Here is a 16913-nt window from a genome sequence, read left to right as displayed (position 1 = left end):
AAAAAATGGAAACAGAACAAAAAACTGAGAAGAAGGTATGGAGGTATGGGCATTTGTGTTTAAACAGGCTCGATCTGTCTAGTAGTTCAGAAATGTAAGGAAATGTAGGTCAAGCATGTGAAGTAAATATGCCTCATGCTCTATTTTCTCTTTGTTCTGAAACAATAAAAAAGTATTTTTTGTACTTTGAATGGGCTGAACTTTCTTCCAAAGACCAAGTAGTCTTTAATGCTGCAGAGTGTGCTGACTAATCTCGAGGGTGCTTAGTTGTTGAACCAAGCTCTGATGATTAGAAGGCTGAATCACTTTCAAACATATGAGTTGGTACAAGAAACTTGTGGTACTATCGTATGGTACTATTGAAAAACAGACAGACTCATTCACAAAAGGTGGGAACAAAGGAACAGCTCAGAGAATTTGTTATTAATAAAAAATGAGAAATTATGTCTATGCGGCAGTTGTCACCTGAGTGGAAACTGAAAGGTTTTAGAAGTGTTAAGAGCACGAGTACTAGAAGATGAATTTGTTCTGGCCCATAGGCGTTTGGGAGTAAGTCAAGAGATTGTGAGTGGGTTATACCAAGATCCAGTTCTTAGAAAGAAAAGAAAAGCCAGTTGGTTTAATTGCAGGTATGACTTCTGGAGACCGTGTAGACAGCCCAAGAGTCCAATAGCTCAGTCTTCCATGTCTCAAACGTTAGAGGCTTATGAGGAAGAGTAGCCTTATTTTCTGAGAAAAAGGAGTGTCACTGTATTTTCAGACATGCATGTGGTAAAAGGTGTTTAACCTTTTTCACATGAGGCAGTAACTAAAAAACAAAAGTAGGAATGACACTGACTGATTTGATAAGTGGTTCCTTTAAAATGTTCTGAGGAAACTCTACAAGCTTTTGACAGGCGAAGGCTTTGGTGAATGATGCAGTTCTAATTGCCCCAGAGTTTTGCACTAATTGCCTCAGAGAACTACACCTTTTCCTTGCAGTGACAGTGACAGTGGGCACTGTACTTTAGCATGTGGGATTAGATGACATTTTCCAAGATGTTTAATAGACATCATAAGACTTCAGACATCAGACTAATAGACTTATATACATCAAAGACGTTTTTGACAAATGAAGGAAGGGTTAGCTGAGATACTAACTCTATAGTACTTCAGTATGTTTGTGTTCTCCATTGCTCAAGTAATTTAGAACAATCATAATTTGATGTCTACAGCACATATGAAAAAAGAATAATGTGCTGTAGTCAGATCTAGAGATTAAACAATTTATAGGCAGAGACATTGTTTCTGATAATTGATCTTGAATTGAAAACTAATTTGATCTCTGTGTCCTGCTCTGGGTAGCTGGGCTATGACAGCTGTCTTCCCTTGCAGGAACTGGGCTTTGCTGTTAGTCACATGTGTATCTTCCTTTCCTCAGGGTTTATCCCATAATTGTGTGTACATGGTGATGTTGAAGGTGGGTGTGTGTCATCTTTTTGTCTGTCTTTGGACCGTTTGTTTAACCATTTGCAAAAATTGATTGACTATTTGTAAAGTACGTAGGCTACTCTGTAATTGTTTTGAAAAACAATTTATATCCAGCGTACAGAGCATATTGCACAAGCAGGAATTTCAAGAAACCACACGTGACACACACAGGAAAGTCTTCCCTGGACCTATTTAGGTCACACTAACGTACCATTATTTCTTTAAGCTGTGAGGTTACAGTAAAGGAATGTTTAATAGGGAAAAGAATATGGAGTCCATTTTAAACCAGTCCATCAACAACAGGAAGAATGAGAAAGAACTTGTTTGGTCATTTCACTACTGGGTTTCTACTAGGGCATTCTGGTGGTAATTAACCTAAATCTGATTTAGTTTTGTTAGTAGTTTATTTAGCTTACCTAGTTGTAGTTTGGCTGTCACATATATAGTTGTATAATTTACCTCTGCTTTGGTTCAGATGAAAGAATGCATAACATTTACATATTTTGTGAAACACTTAAGGAAGTATCATGTTAAGTTAAATATTCCAAAGCACTGGAACAGACTAAAGATTTAGAATGAACCTGGTGAATCTGACGTCCAGTGTTTCATGAATGCATATCAAATATGCTGTTTGTAACAAGTCAGAATTTGGGTATGCAATCAGATGTGACACCAGTTCAGAAAGGACAGAGAGAGGGAGAGAGGTGTGACTAGAATACTGACTAGAGCAAGAGGTGAGGGGAGGAGGTTCATGCAGGTATATGTAAGGAAGCAGTGAGGTAAGGGACAGTGTATCTTCAGTCAACATGATGGTGGTGATGTTCAGGACGCTCTGTGTGGGGTTTCTACTCAGCTACCTACCCAAAGGTAAGTTTATATAATCAGTACATTTTTAAATTTATTTATCTGCTCTCTAAACCAAAGAGGACCTGACTGTAAATTGAACTCACCTAACCAGTTTAAACACAGACACGTGAGTGTACATATACAAGATGTCAAAAGAAAATGGATTGTGGTCTAATTCTCATCAAAACATCTAATGTCAGATATAGAAATATTATAATATACTCTTTGTTTTGACTGTTAGTTTGTTCACTTAATAGGAATCATATAAAGAAAAAACAGGCTGTATGTAAGAGAATCATTGAAAAAACAGGACAAAACTTCAAAGGGGACATTCTCCACTGTAGTATATTTCATGAATTAATATAATCAGAACAGCTTTGTAAATTTATTTAATCTTACTTTTCATGATTATTCACTTCTCTACCAAATTGTATTAAATGTACAAATTTACTTGTATGTTGTGGACGTACTCTCACTGAAATAAGGCTTTAATTATGTATCTTCTTGGTTAATTTGTTGCGTTTTTTATTTTGCACTAAATATTGTAAGGAGGAAGGGTGGGATTGCATGTGTGCTGCTTCTTGGTCCATGATAGCCAACATGGGGATTTTTAGATCACTGGTGTTATAGTGACGTCAGCACACCGCTACACGTTTGTGAATGTCTTTCTGGTACATGGTGTCTTATCTCTGTCCCCATACTCCACTGGAAGGTCCACATTTTTGCTCTAATTCACCCCCCAGTATGCAAAAGACAAAGACATTAAGAATAATGAATACCTTTCATTAAGATGGGTTTAAGTGCATTGAGATAGGTTTAAGTAAAAATGTGGATTGTTTGTTTGGTCTCAAAGTTCCTCAGCTGAGGAGAGAAACCCTGGTTTGAACTGACTGGTTCTGCCAGTACTGGTCTCTTGTATTTGTGGTCTACTTAGCACATGTAATGGCTATAATGCTAGTACCTTAGTCTTCAGTTCAACATCGCTGGAGTCTTTGTTCTGTTGTTGTCCAATAAAGCAGTTTCTCCCACCCCCGCTGAGGTGTCCTCTTTATCGCGATCCCAGATCTGGTTACCCTAGTGATAGCTATGGTCTAGTTATAGGAGAATTGACCAAGGTCAAGAGAATGAGTATCCACAACCAGATTCAAACAGGTATGGTTTAATGATAGAACAGGGCAAAAATACAATATTACAGTCCAGGTCAACACCAGAAGAACAATCCATACAGGAGAGCAGTCCATACAGGAGAACAGTCCAAACAGGCAGAGGTACAGGGCATCAGGCAGGAGGCAAAAGACACAAAACAGAGATCCAAAGGACGACAACAGTAGATACAATTTAGTAAACAAGGTAGAGGTACAAAAAGGGCCAGGCTGACACCAGAGAGCAGGCAGGGAATTCAGAACACAGGTAGGCTAAGAAAAATATACTAGAAACTAGAAGCTCGGTATAATCTCTGGAGTTATTGGCAATACTTTGCAATGACATACTGAAACAGGCAGGTATAAATAGGTAACTTAATTAGCAGTAATGCTGAAGGAGCTGAGGAGCAGAGTCTCAAGATTTTGGCAACGAAGACCTCTGTTGGCAGACTGGGGAAGAGCCTTTAGACCTGACAACCAATAAACCAATAGGAGTATATTGGATAGGAAAACCAGCACATCCACTCTGCTAAACTACATGCAACCACAAAGACAAGCTATACAAACAGAGGAAGAGGTTCTGGTTTTGCAACAATATTGGATTACATATAACTGTACCTACTAAAAATAATCATCCTTTAGCTGGCTGAGGGAAAAATTACATTGACATCCACAGATCTGAATTGCATTATACTCTGAAGTGTGTCTGATGTGTTATTCTCAGTATTTGAGCTGAAATGTGAACAAAAAAATCACAAAATGTGTCACAAAAGTGACTTATTTGGCCAGAACAATAGAAAACATTCTCAAGAAAAAAATACATTCTATATTCTCATATACATCTTTTCATCCTTGTCATATACTGTTTGAGTATATGACAAAATAAAAATAAATAAAATTGAACTTAATGGGCATTACCTTTGTTCTGTGTTCCAGGATGCAACTCACAGCTGAGTGGTAAGTAATACATGAATAAAATACTACAGTACACAGTTATAGTTAGTACATCATTTAGTAAATAAGATTTGGAGAGAAAGAAAGAGATGAATGCAGCTAAGGCAATGTTACCTGCAACCATAAAAGCTCACTAACTGTATGTGATAACATATTGGTACAAGAATATTCAAATGTTTTTCAAGATAGCAACATCTTGGTACGCAAGGCTGCTTGTTATACAGAAAATGTCTTTATACAGAAAATGGATTTTATTATTTTATTTTTTCTAGATTTTTGCATTAAGTTTATTCTTGTATTGACCCAGCTGGGCTTAACGCAACATTACATTCTAAGCAGACACACATTCATGTAAGACAAACTTCACTGTCATTGGACTGAACCATGTGTAGCTCTAAAATCAAACATACACAGTGGCACACATATTAGCACATAAAGTATAACCGAACAGTCACATACCAATAACTAACACCATTCATTATTATTATCTATAAATGCAAGCTTATATAGTATATATACACTGCCTGTCCAAAAAAAGTCACCACCTGGATTTTAGTAAGCAAATAGGTACGAACCGCCTATTGGATTATTTCTGCATGAAAGGCCATTATCTTTCAGCTGGCAACAAATTATTTAACCCCAACTGGTGCAATGAGTTGCTTCTCATTTTTTACAGCTATGTCGAAAGTCACATCTCATAGTCGTGGAAAAGATGTTAGTCTGTTTGAGAAGGGTCAAATCTCTGGCATACATCAAGCAGAGAAAACATCTCAGGGGATTGCAGAAACTAATACAATTGAACAATGAATACAATTAAGAACTGTTCAACGCATTATTAAAAACTGGAAGGAAAGGGGGGAACTATTGACTTCGAGGAAGAAATATGGCCGGAAAATCAGAAAAAATTTCTGTGAATTATATAGAAGAAAAACAACAGTAAAACTCAGGGCTATGATTAATAGGTAAAGTAAAAGCATTTCCACATGCACAACATGAAGGGAACTCAAGGGACTGGGACAGCTGTGTAGCTTTAAGAAAACTACTAATCAGTGAGGCTAACCAGAAAAAAGGCTTGAATTTGCTAGGGAGCATAAATATTGGACTCTGGAGCAGTGGCGTGCACAGACATTTTGAGGGGCAAGTGCTCGGGGGGGAGGGGGGGCACTTTTTAGCGCACTTCATTATAAAAAATTATTACAAGCACATGTTGAATGAAATTTGACTTTTATTTGTAACATTCTCTAAACGTGAGTTTTCAATGGAAAAAAGTCACACCGCCAACTGATAAAATCCATATCCAATATTAACTATATACAGTCATTGTTAAGTCCTTCAGTTAACTTCTGTTTACCCTCCATTGTCTGCAGGCCTTGTTGCATATATTTTGCTATTAGTAAATCAATATAGGCCTACAATTAAAACAGTAAAAAGACCAAAAAGTAGGAGCAGTGGCGGACTTAGCAATTTGGGGGCTCAAGGCGAATTTAGCTAGGAGGCCCATTAACATTAATATGCGAGAAATAAAGCCTGGTTATACTTGACGCGTCGCGAGCGGCGCGAGGGTCCGCGCGGCGAAAATGACATAATCGCTGTGGCTCCGTCCGTGCGCGAGGGCACCTCTCGAATTTTGTAACTTCGCGCGCGCCGCGTCTGAGCGCAATGAACAAAGTCATGTTTGCTGGGCTCATACACCTTTACAAGGTGGAATTAAAGCACTTGTACGTCACTTTCAAGGTCCAGTTCAATATTTCTCAGCACAAAAAACTTAAATAAGTTAAATATTTATACATATAATCGAAATGATTCGAAAGAATTCGCTTTTAATCACATTATTTAATGGCTGTTTATTTTCAAAACGCCCAATCTTAACGTCTTCACGTTCTCTCATGTTTCGTCCTGGAATTACAAGAGGCTCGTATTTGTTAACGTAATACAAGAAAACAGTTCAGTCAGACAGCTATTTGTTGTGAAACGAAGTAGTTACAATTTCAAGCATTTTCAAGTACTTTAGCCTAAATTCCAGCACATTCAAACCTGAAACACAAAGCAACATTAAAATTGGTCAGGTAAATGTTCATTCCCCTGTTTCTGAGCGGTGTTTCTTTATACTACCACATATCGTTTCGGAGAACACTGCACGCGGAAAGTATAAACGCTTCCACCATGCGCAGGGTCGCGCGAGGTGGGCGGAGTCGCGCGCTACGGTCACTCGCGAAAGTAGAAACCAGGCTTGGTTATTTCGCGAGCGGCCGTAGCGCGCGACTCCGCCCACCTCGCGCGACCCTGCGCAAGCGGTGTAGGCGTTTATACTTTCGCGAGCGTCACTGCAGAATATGGCTTTGCAGTGTTGTCCGAAACTATACGTTCCTCTTGTAATTCCAGGACGAAACATAAGATAACGTGAAGATGTTAAGATTGGGCGTTTTGAAAATAAACAACCGTTAAATAATGTGATAAAAAAGCAAATTATTTCGATTCATTTTGAGTATATGTATAAATATTTAACTTAATTAAGTTTACCGTGCTGGGAAATACTGAAATGGACCTTTAAAGTGACGTACAAGTGCTTTAATTCCACCTTGTATAGGTGTATGAACCCGGCAAACATGACTTTGTCCATCGCGCTGAAGCGCGGCGCGCGCGCGAAGTTACAAAATTCGAGAGGTGCACGACCTCGCGAACGGACAGCGCGCGAGGCCCTCGCGCATGGGCGGAGCCACATCGATTACGTCATTTTCGCCGCGCGGACCCTCGCGCCGCGTCAAGTATAAACCAGCTAGTCAGGGGGCCCCTACAGTGGGCTGCAGTGGGAGGGGCCCAAGGCAATTGCCTAGGAACGCCTCTATGCAAAGACCGCCTCTGAGTAGGAGAAGGAGTTATAGGCTACTGAGTGTTTTCATTACATGAATGCAGATTGGCATTTTTCACAGGTAATGGGGAACTTCCCGTTTCTTCTTTCACAAACGAATGTGTTAATTTATGTTGCCTAACAAAACCTATACAACAGAAAACATTCAGCTTAACACACAGATTTGTAAACTCTACCTTAATTATCTGTATGTGGTCGTCCTCACGTTATCTATCATTGATTTGGGCTAGAGCGATTAGTTTATCGGGTAACCAGTCGGCTAAAAATGCTTAGTAGTTTGGTGCTGTATGAGACATTTTACTGCACAACAAAATGATTTCACGTTGGGCTTAGAGGGCAAACGGTACGATTTGACTTGATGCGTATGTGACCTGGCTGGTGGGGCACGGGAGAAGAAGTCTATCTGTGACCGTGTGTGCTGTGCTGAAGACGCTTCCTTCCACTCGCTGAACTGAACTGTTGCTGCAGCACATCTGATGTTAAAGGAAGAGAGAGGTCGGGTGTGTGCGAGGTGGTGGCTCATTTCAGGGCATTGTTTTTAATTGCTCAGGTTTTCTAAAGATCATTTTAAACCGACCTCAGGAAAATGTTAATAATAATAATATTTTTTTTAAACCGAAGTTTCAAAAGGGCACTTTCGTTGATAAAGGGCAGAGTTGGTGGTGCTTTAGCACCACCTGATGTCTATGTGTGCACGCCACTGCTCTGGAGCAATGGAAGAGGGTCATGTGGTCTGATGAGTCCAGATTTACCCTGCTCCAGAATGATGGGCATATCAGGGTAAGAAGAAAGGTGGCTGATGTGATCAGGTGGGGCTATGATTTGGTGGTGCTGAAGTTGGTCATGTCTGGGTTCAGCAACAGTATGTGCTCAAAGAATGAGGTCAGCTGACTACATGAATATACTAAATGATCAGGTTATTCCATCAATGGATTTTTTTCTTACCTGATGGCATGGGCATATTCCAAGATGACAATGCCAGGTTGTAATTGTGAAAGTGTTGTTCAGGGAGCATGAGACATCATTTTCACACATGGACATAATTTAACCCCATTGAGAATCTTTGGGATATGCTGGAGAAGGCTTTGTGCATCAGTCAGACTCTACCATTATCAATGTGAGATCTTGGTGAAAAATGAATGCAACACGATTTAAATAAATCTTGTGACATTGCAGAAGCTTATCTAAACAATGCCACAATGAATGTGCTCCGTAATCAAAGCTAAGGGTGGTCCAATGAAATATTAGTGTGTGACTTTTTTTTTGGTGGCAACTTTGTTTTGGCCAGGAAATGTATATACATATAGTATATAATGTTAGCAATTAGATGTTAGATGTTAGCAATTAGATGCTGGTTGTGATGCTAATATAATTATTATTAATAAGACAAACATGTAGCCAGACAACACTTGTCCTGCCTTTTCTGTTTCAGTGTGTGGTGTGGCTAGCTTGAACAACAAGATTGTGGGAGGACAGGCTGCAACTGCTGGTTCTTGGCCTTGGCAAGTCAGCCTACGTCTCACTGCCTATAATTTCCATTTCTGTGGTGGATCCCTCATCAACAATGGCTGGGTTCTGACAGCAGCCCACTGCTTTGGAAGGTACCGAGTAGAACCCACATTATGCTGAGGAGCTCATAATGCATAAGTCACAAAACATGACCACAGTCTCAGATGACCAGGATAAGAATGTCTCTTCTCTCTTTTCAGTTATACTGCCTCTCAAGTGACTGTGTATCTGGGTACACAATCTCTGACTGGAACTAACACAAATCAGGTGTCCAGAACTGTCACAAGTGTTACCATACACCCCAACTACAATGGAAATACTCATGACAACGACCTGGCCCTGCTTCGGCTGTCTTCCACGGTGACATTCACCTCCTACATCACTCCAGTCTGCCTGGCTGACTATAGCAGCACCTTCTTCAATGGAACCCTGAGCTGGGTCACTGGCTGGGGAAACATCGCCAGTGGAGGTGAGAAACCCTTTATGAAGAACCATGTGAAAACTCATCAAACTGAGAGCACTGCTGTGGGATCAGAACAGCTGCATCTGTTACATCCTGATGAACAGACACTGAGGGCTGAGCCTACATCTTACATTACCATATACAGTGCCTGTCTGTTTAAATATTACATAAAACCTAATTCCATTACACTGTCAGCACACACTCTTATCCAGAGTGACTTACATACACTCTCATCCAAACTACATACGTACTTTATCAGTATGATAGTCTGTGTGCACTCTGACCATTGACCTCAGTCTGTAGTGGTGCTAGAAATTCATTCTACAGCCATCGGCTTTACACTTATAGTTTGGTTTATTTTCTGGATCAAGTAATTTACCATTAGCTCTAACTGTATATTGTGTACAGTCTCTAACCTCTGAGGCTTCAGGAGTCCCATTGGGAAGGACTGTAATAAAACAGGATAAGTATACTTGAGTAAAACTATTTTTTTTTTTTTGCTTTTACAATCCTTTGTAAATCTTGTAGGTTTGTAGTATTAGTAATTATAGCCCATGGAATAAAACACTGCTACCAATATCCAAGAGATATAATCAGGGCTTAATCTGAGCCGAACAGGATCCGGGAACTCTTTAATTTTGAAGCGCGCGTTCCGGCAACTGTTTGCCTCGATCCGGTAACATTTTATACCGCCAGTGGCCAGTGTAACAATTTACGTTCGTCACCCCCCCCCCCCCCCCCCCCCCCCCGCTGTTTGCTTGCGTTCCGGCAATGTTTGATTTACAAATTAAGCCCTGGATATAATGATTCTTTGTGTGTTACAGTAAGTCTTCCAGCACCTGGGAACCTTCAGGAAGTGCAAGTCCCAATTATTGGGAACAGGAAATGTTTCTGCTTATATGGTGGAGGGATCACAGGCAACATGATTTGTGCTGGAGTTTTATCAGGGGGTAAAGACTCCTGTCAGGTAATTTTACCTTTTTCTGCTAACTTTCAGGTTTTCTGCTAACTTTCAGGTTTTTTTCCTATTTAACAGTGTGTTCATTTGGAGAACAGTAATGTATCTCTGGCACCACACAGGGTGACTCTGGAGGTCCACTAGTGGTCAAACAGGGCTCTGTTTGGCTCCAGGCTGGGATTGTGAGCTTTGGTCATAGCTGTGCTGAGGCAAATTTCCCTGGTGTGTACACGAGAGTGTCTCAGTACCAGCCCTGGATCAACCAGGTGATCACCAGCAACCAGCCAGGTTACGTCACATACACGTCCAGTGGCACCAACGCAGACCTGAGTGTGTCCTGCAGCAACCTGCCTCCTGCCACGACCACCCCAACAACCACCCCAATAGCCACAACTACCACTGCTCCATGTAAGAATGTCTGTATTTACCATACATCATCATAAATTAAGGCTTTCATCAGTAGCAGTGTGAAACTTTTTGCATGTGGAGTGCAAAGAATAAAGCCTGTGGGCGAGGACCCTGTTACTCTCACAACTACTGCCACAATATTCTTCACGTTACCTTTAATCCCAACATTACCACTAGTGCCACAATACTCTTCATGTTACCTTTAATCCCAACATTACCACTACTGCCACAATACTCTTCACGTTACCTTTAATCCCAACATTACCACTACTGCCACAATACTCTTCACGTTACCTTTAATCCCAACATTACCACTACTGCCACAATACTCTTCACGTTACCTTTAATCCCAACATTACCACTACTGCCACAATACTCTTCACGTTACCTTTAATCCCAACATTACCACTACTGCCACAATACTCTTCACATTACCTTTAATCCCAACATTACCACTACTGTCCCTACAGTAGTGCTGCATCATTGTGCTTCACTTTTATACAGGCACTCTCCAGTCTGCTGTTATATTAATTTCTTCTCTGTTTCTCCAGCTGTGGTGTGTGGCAATGCCAACCTGAATAATCCTTCAGGAGCTGTCACTGGGTTGGCGTCTGCCGGCATGTGGCCTTGGATTGCCAGTGTTCAGCGCAACGGTACCCACATCTGTGGAGGAACGCTGATCTCCACCCAGTTTGTCATGAGCTCTGCTGACTGCTTCTCTGGGTAATGGGCAAAAATCAATGGGCAGATAATACCAAACAAATTATTAAAAACACAAATGCCACTTAAAGGTCCAGTCAATGGTCCGGACCACATCAACACACATGGGCAGCAGAACTTAGCTGTGATTGGTTTGCATTTTTCTCCAGCTCTACCAAAGCTTCTGGTTGGACGGTGGTCCTGGGCCGCCTTATGCAGAATGGCAACAATAGCAACGAGGTGTCCATCAACGTGGCAAACATTACGTTCAGCAACACTTCACAAAACAACATAGCAGTGCTGGGACTGGCTGGCACACCAACACTGTCCAACTACATCCAGCCCATATGTGTGGACCAGGGCAGCAACAACTTCGCCATAAACACTCAATGCTGGACAGCTGGCTGGGGCTCAGGAGGGGGAGGTATAGGGTGTGCGTGTGCGTGTGTGTGTGTGTGTGCTATTTGTTGTGAAACGAAGTAGTTACAATTTCAAGCATTTTCAAGTACTTTAGCCTAAATTCCAGCACTTTTCCAACCTGGAACACAACGCAACATTAAAATTCAGAGGTGGGGACTCGAGTCACATGACTTGGACTCGAGTCAGACTCGAGTCATTAATATTAAGACTTTTGACTTGACTTGAAAAAATATTCAGAGACTTGGACTTGAATTGGACTTGAACCTGTTTACTTGCAAAGACTTGATTTTTTTTACCCCAAATCTAAATTTTAAAACGCATATTAATATTTATAAAGTGCGCCCCATTAATTTCATTTCCATCCTTCTGACGCAGACCGGCGTTACACCAGATTCTGTGACCGTCGAGTTTTGTGACCACAGGGGGCGCTATTTCACAGTTTCTGTTCAGAGGCACAAACGCTTTACGAATGCTACGTAAACTACGCTGATGCACTTTCTTTACTCGTTTTGTTGGTGTACACGAGCCAAAATATGACAGATGTTTATATTTACATTTATCGTCTCTTAATTACATAAATGTACTTAAACAAGATTTACCATCCCCTCACCATTGCAGCCAACAAAGAAATCACGAATGGGATGTACAGGTGAGCCTTTTTAACTGGGGTCACCAATTCTGACGGCAGCCATCAGAATATGTGACCCCACTGAATCTCCAGGTAACACCGTGACCCCACAATAACAGAAAACAATGAAAAAATAACCCTAACCTTTTATTAATCTATATTTAAACATTTTATCCAAATGTTTAGAATAACCATTCGTAATGACAGCATCTTGCTTATGATGAAGCTTGCTATTTTCGTGTAAAATGATGTAACGAAACATTCTTGTTTAAGTACATTTATGTAATTAAGAGAAGATAAAATGTAAATGATCTGTCATCTTTTGGCTGGCGGACACCAACAAAACGAGTAAAGAAACGCATCAGCGTAGCATTCGTAAAGCGCTGGTGCCTGTAAAAAAAAAAAAAAGACTCGAAAGGACTTGAAATTCCAAGTTTCAGACTTGGGACTTGACTTGACGGTTGTCTGTCTTGACTCGAGACTTGACTTGAGTTGACTGTCTTTGCTTGAGACTTGACTCGGGACTTGAGGATAAAGACTTGGACTTACTTGAGACTTGCAAAACACTGACTTGGTCCCACCTCTGTTAAAATTCGTCAGGTAAATGTTTTTCTTTTCTTTTCTGCGCTCCAGATTTCTGTTTACTTTAACTATCCACCACTGCATTTCCCGCTGTTGGTGCTGGATCAAACCATTTTTCAGTGGGAGGCGGGGGTGTATGCACTTAATGGAAAATATGCAGATAGGTAAAAAACATATATTTTAGCCATTGAGCTTATTTTGAGTACAGAATTTTATATTAATGAAAGATTTCAAGATTATATTTAAAATTATAGACTTTAAATAAAAAATAAATTGCTGGGCTCTTTGATGGGCCCCCCTGGCCCTGGGGCCCGGGACAACAGACCCGGTTGTCCCCCCCCTGTCGACGGGGCTGTGTGTGTGTGTGTGTGTGTGTGTGTGTGTGTGTGTTAGAGAAAGAAAATGTGTTCATTTCTAAATCGTCTAAGTCTCTTTATTTTCTTCCCTGCTGTAGCTCAACAAACTCTTCAGCAATTCAGCACTTCTATAGTGAGCTGTGATAGTGGATCTGCATCTACCAGTATCTGCACAGACGTATTTCCCCTAGAACAGGTCTCAACATAAATACCCTTCTTTTTACTGTGAAAGTCTGCTAACGCTTTAATAAGGAGTTCACCAACATAGATTAATAAGCATTGTGACATTTAGGGCTTGCTTCCAGGAAAACATTAGATATAAATTAGTGGTGGGACTTTAACGCGTTAATTTCGATTAATTAATTACAGGAAAATTAACGCACTAAAAAAATTAACGCATTTTAACGCACGATACACTTTTGCATCGTGGAATGTTTCTCAGTGCACGAGTTCCAGGCGTACAGATTATATGGACGCACGATAAGATGAGCATGATGCAGATGACTAAAGAGGCTACGCTGGTGGATGGGAAATTTAAATATAAGAAACTTCCAGATGGAAGTTCAAACAAAAATAGTGTTATTTACACTTTATGTAGGAAGGAGTTCGCTTATCACAGGAGCACTTCCACCCTTCGTTACCACCTCAACGCAAAACATGTTGCAGCTAAAGCTGGGCGTACACTGTACGATATTTTAAATCGTGTACTCAGCTCCAGCTCAAACTGTACGACTAACTCGTGGCGGAGAGTCGGCTCGTGGAGCTGCTTCAACAGTGCGATACTCTCACGAGGAGCGATTTGAATTTCAAACATGTTTGATATTCTTGCGACGCTGCGATTTCTGATCGGGAGTTGGTCGTGAGGTGTGAATCGCTCCTCGTTTACCTGTGTAAACTATACGATGCATGACACGCGATTGAGCCGAAACGAGTGAAAAATCGGCTGAAAATGGGCCAAAAATCGCACAGTGTACGCCCAGCTTAACGCGCAGGTCAGTAATGATAACTTAGCTGCTAAATGTATTCCTAGTACGATAGGGTGACCTAAACGTCCTGTCCCGGTCGTCCCGGGTTTTTTTTAAAGTGAGGAAACGTCCTGGTTTTTAAAGTACCTTCATTGGACCATTAAGACTGGATTAATCTCGCGAGTGACCGTAGCGCGCGACTCCGCACGCGTTTATAAATGACGCGTCATATTATTTGTGTTGTTCGCTCTCTGTGGTCGAAGATAAAGGCTTACAAGAAGCGCTGCACATTGCGTCAACTGATGCAAGTTATGAACTACCGTCCAGGGGGTGAGTTTCCCAAAACGTTCTTAGCACCAAGTACTTATTAACCTCGTACGTAAGAACGAGGGAAAAAAACAGGTTATCGTGAAAGGGAAGTAAAACAGGTTATTGTGAAGAGCGCCACAAATGTGGCTCTGACTGGGGATCACTGGACCTCTGTTAGCAACAAGAATGATCTTGGTGTGACAGCTCATATTATAGATGATGAATGGAAGATCCAGTCATTTGACCACTTCTAGGCACTATGGAGATGCCTGTGGCAGAGGCCTGGGAAAGTTAAGAAAAGTATACCATCTAAAATGGTATTAAAAAACATCTTCTGATTTACTTCAATTCTTCCAATATCCTGAGCAAAACTCCCAAAATTAAACAACATTTTTGGTCAGAATTTCCAATGTTCTGAACTGTTTTCTGCACTCATATATTGGTCTGTGTAGTAGACTGGTGGAAAAATAAACAAGATGTTGAAGTTTGATTATGTTCATTGATTCATTCATCATTCAAACTTAAATTAATATTTCTCATGTTAAATACTGAAATGCGATTAAAATGCGATTAATTTCGATTAATTAATTACAAAGCTTCCGATTAATTCGATTAATTTTTTTAATCGCGTCCCACCCCTAATATAAATATTTCAAGATTTCACAGTGAAGTATCTTGCTTTACAATAATAAATTAATTTAAAGTAGCAAACATACCTGTGACAGGACATTTGGATCTTTATTCAAAAGACCCACCCCAACCTCTCAGCCCAAGAGAAACATAGCCTACATGTCTTTTGTTTGTTTTGTATTTATCTGGTACCTAGTACACAGTGTTCTGGAGATAAGTCAGTGTTACCTAGCAAATGAAAAGTCAGGCTTCCTCTATAGGGACCACAGGAACAAAGACATACAAATACACACACAAAGGAATAAAGCTTAGAAAATAATCTGTTCCCTAAAACCAGATCAGTCGTCATAATCTCTGAGTGGAAAAATGGCCTGTAATCATTATCTCTAACTGTTGTTTGTCTGTCTGACTCTCTCCACTCAGAGTGAAAGGGGAGGACCTCTGATGTGTCAGGTTGGGAAGTCATGGTTCCAGGCCGCAGTTCTGACCATGCAGAATAGCACTGTCAACAGCACCAGCACCACTTCTAACAGCACCAGCTCTAATAGCACCAGTCCCAACAACAGCACCAGTTCCAGCAAAAGCCTCCAGTTGAATGTAGCTGCTCAGACCTCAGGCCAAATGACCTTCTCCAAAACCTCGGACTTCACCTCTTTCCTGAAGTCAACAGTGGGCTCCCTTCCTAGCAACACCGCATCCACGTTGACCATCACTTCCAAGCCTGGTAGTGGAACCCAGCTGTTCCTCTCTGTCCTTCTACTCTCACTTCCTGCTATCATCCATGTGTTGGATTAAGACCAACAGTCTTTCTGAACACGTATAATAAAGTCAAGCCTTACTGTTGCTACTACTAGGATTAACTCAGGGACTGCGTCATCAATAAATGTTGGGAACTATGCAAAACACTTGGGAAGCTATTTAAACCTGGGGAAGTGTTTCATATAGTAGTAATCTGTTTGGAAAAAACATAATAGGGCTTAGTAGCAATCGTTAATTGTTAAACAACCTGAACTGAGCTAGAAAATTACCAGTCTCCTTTTATGGTAAAAGTGAGTCCTACAGTCTTAATTAACAACTGAATTTGTTCTTCTTCAGTTTATCATGCAGTGTCTGTGTTTTGGGTGATATTGATATAATAACTGAAGAACAGCATTGCATGATTTTGAAGTGATTCAAATGATCCCATGATGTTTTTATCTTGGCAGTGTTCTAATGATGTGATAATCCACAAATATTAATGCTACTGTACATTCCAAAGTTTACTTATGTTTTTATGAGTTTACTTATGTTTTTAGGTTTACAACAGTACACATGAACACATATTTGCTTTAACAAAAGAAAGATGATTTCCTTTGTTATCTTGTAGCCATATTTATTTTAATTGTGAAAACTGAGGACGCTAAGTGTACGTTACTGTTTACATACAGAATTTAAGTTGCATTTTCAGGCTTTGGATCTTCTACTGAGATGTTTAATGACTGCACTTTTATGTACAGGTTTAATGAAACTGTACACATTGTGTTGAGATATGCACACAACACAAATAACAAACATTTCTGAAATGATGTTCTGTGGGTTTCTTGTTTACCTTTGGTTTACATGTTTATGTAAAACACCTGGCCTTGGCCTCAAGCCAAGATAACTACAGCATCTACATCTCATCTGCTAAGGAACTGAACAAGAATCTCAAGTGAAATGCAAGAAC

The 16913-nt window shown here is 40.5% G+C and overlaps 1 protein-coding gene across 1 annotated transcript; it reads left to right on the top strand.

The window, feature by feature from the left end:
* Positions 1-2194: 2194 nt before the first annotated feature.
* Positions 2195-16773, top strand: LOC143503633 (polyserase-2-like). The gene is made up of 10 exons (XM_076995680.1): positions 2195-2337; positions 4395-4415; positions 8714-8882; positions 8991-9259; positions 10078-10220; positions 10334-10619; positions 11171-11342; positions 11489-11742; positions 13403-13500; positions 15632-16773. The coding sequence occupies exons 1-10, from the start codon at positions 2277-2279 to the stop codon at positions 16001-16003; spliced, it is 1845 nt and encodes a 614-aa protein (XP_076851795.1). The 5' UTR covers positions 2195-2276; the 3' UTR covers positions 16004-16773.
* The last annotated feature ends 140 nt before the right edge of the window (positions 16774-16913 follow it).

Source organism: Brachyhypopomus gauderio, chromosome 2, assembly GCF_052324685.1.
Source record: "Brachyhypopomus gauderio isolate BG-103 chromosome 2, BGAUD_0.2, whole genome shotgun sequence".
Classification (NCBI taxonomy): Eukaryota; Metazoa; Chordata; class Actinopteri; order Gymnotiformes; family Hypopomidae; genus Brachyhypopomus; species Brachyhypopomus gauderio.
Note: the sequence above shows the minus strand (reverse complement) of the source record. Positions and strands in the feature narration are given on the sequence as shown.

What these genes read in the sequence shown, in the direction of transcription:
- LOC143503633 (XM_076995680.1), top strand. Translation starts at nt 2,277, where the DNA reads ATGATGGTGGTGATGTTCAGGACGCTCTGTGTGGGGTTTCTACTCAGC. An exon ending in GGGGTAAAGACTCCTGTCAG is followed by an intron (nt 10,221 to 10,333) that starts GTAATTTTACCT and finishes GGCACCACACAG; the next exon opens with GGTGACTCTGGAGGTCCACT. An exon ending in ACGTATTTCCCCTAGAACAG is followed by an intron (nt 13,501 to 15,631) that starts GTCTCAACATAA and finishes CTCTCCACTCAG; the next exon opens with AGTGAAAGGGGAGGACCTCT.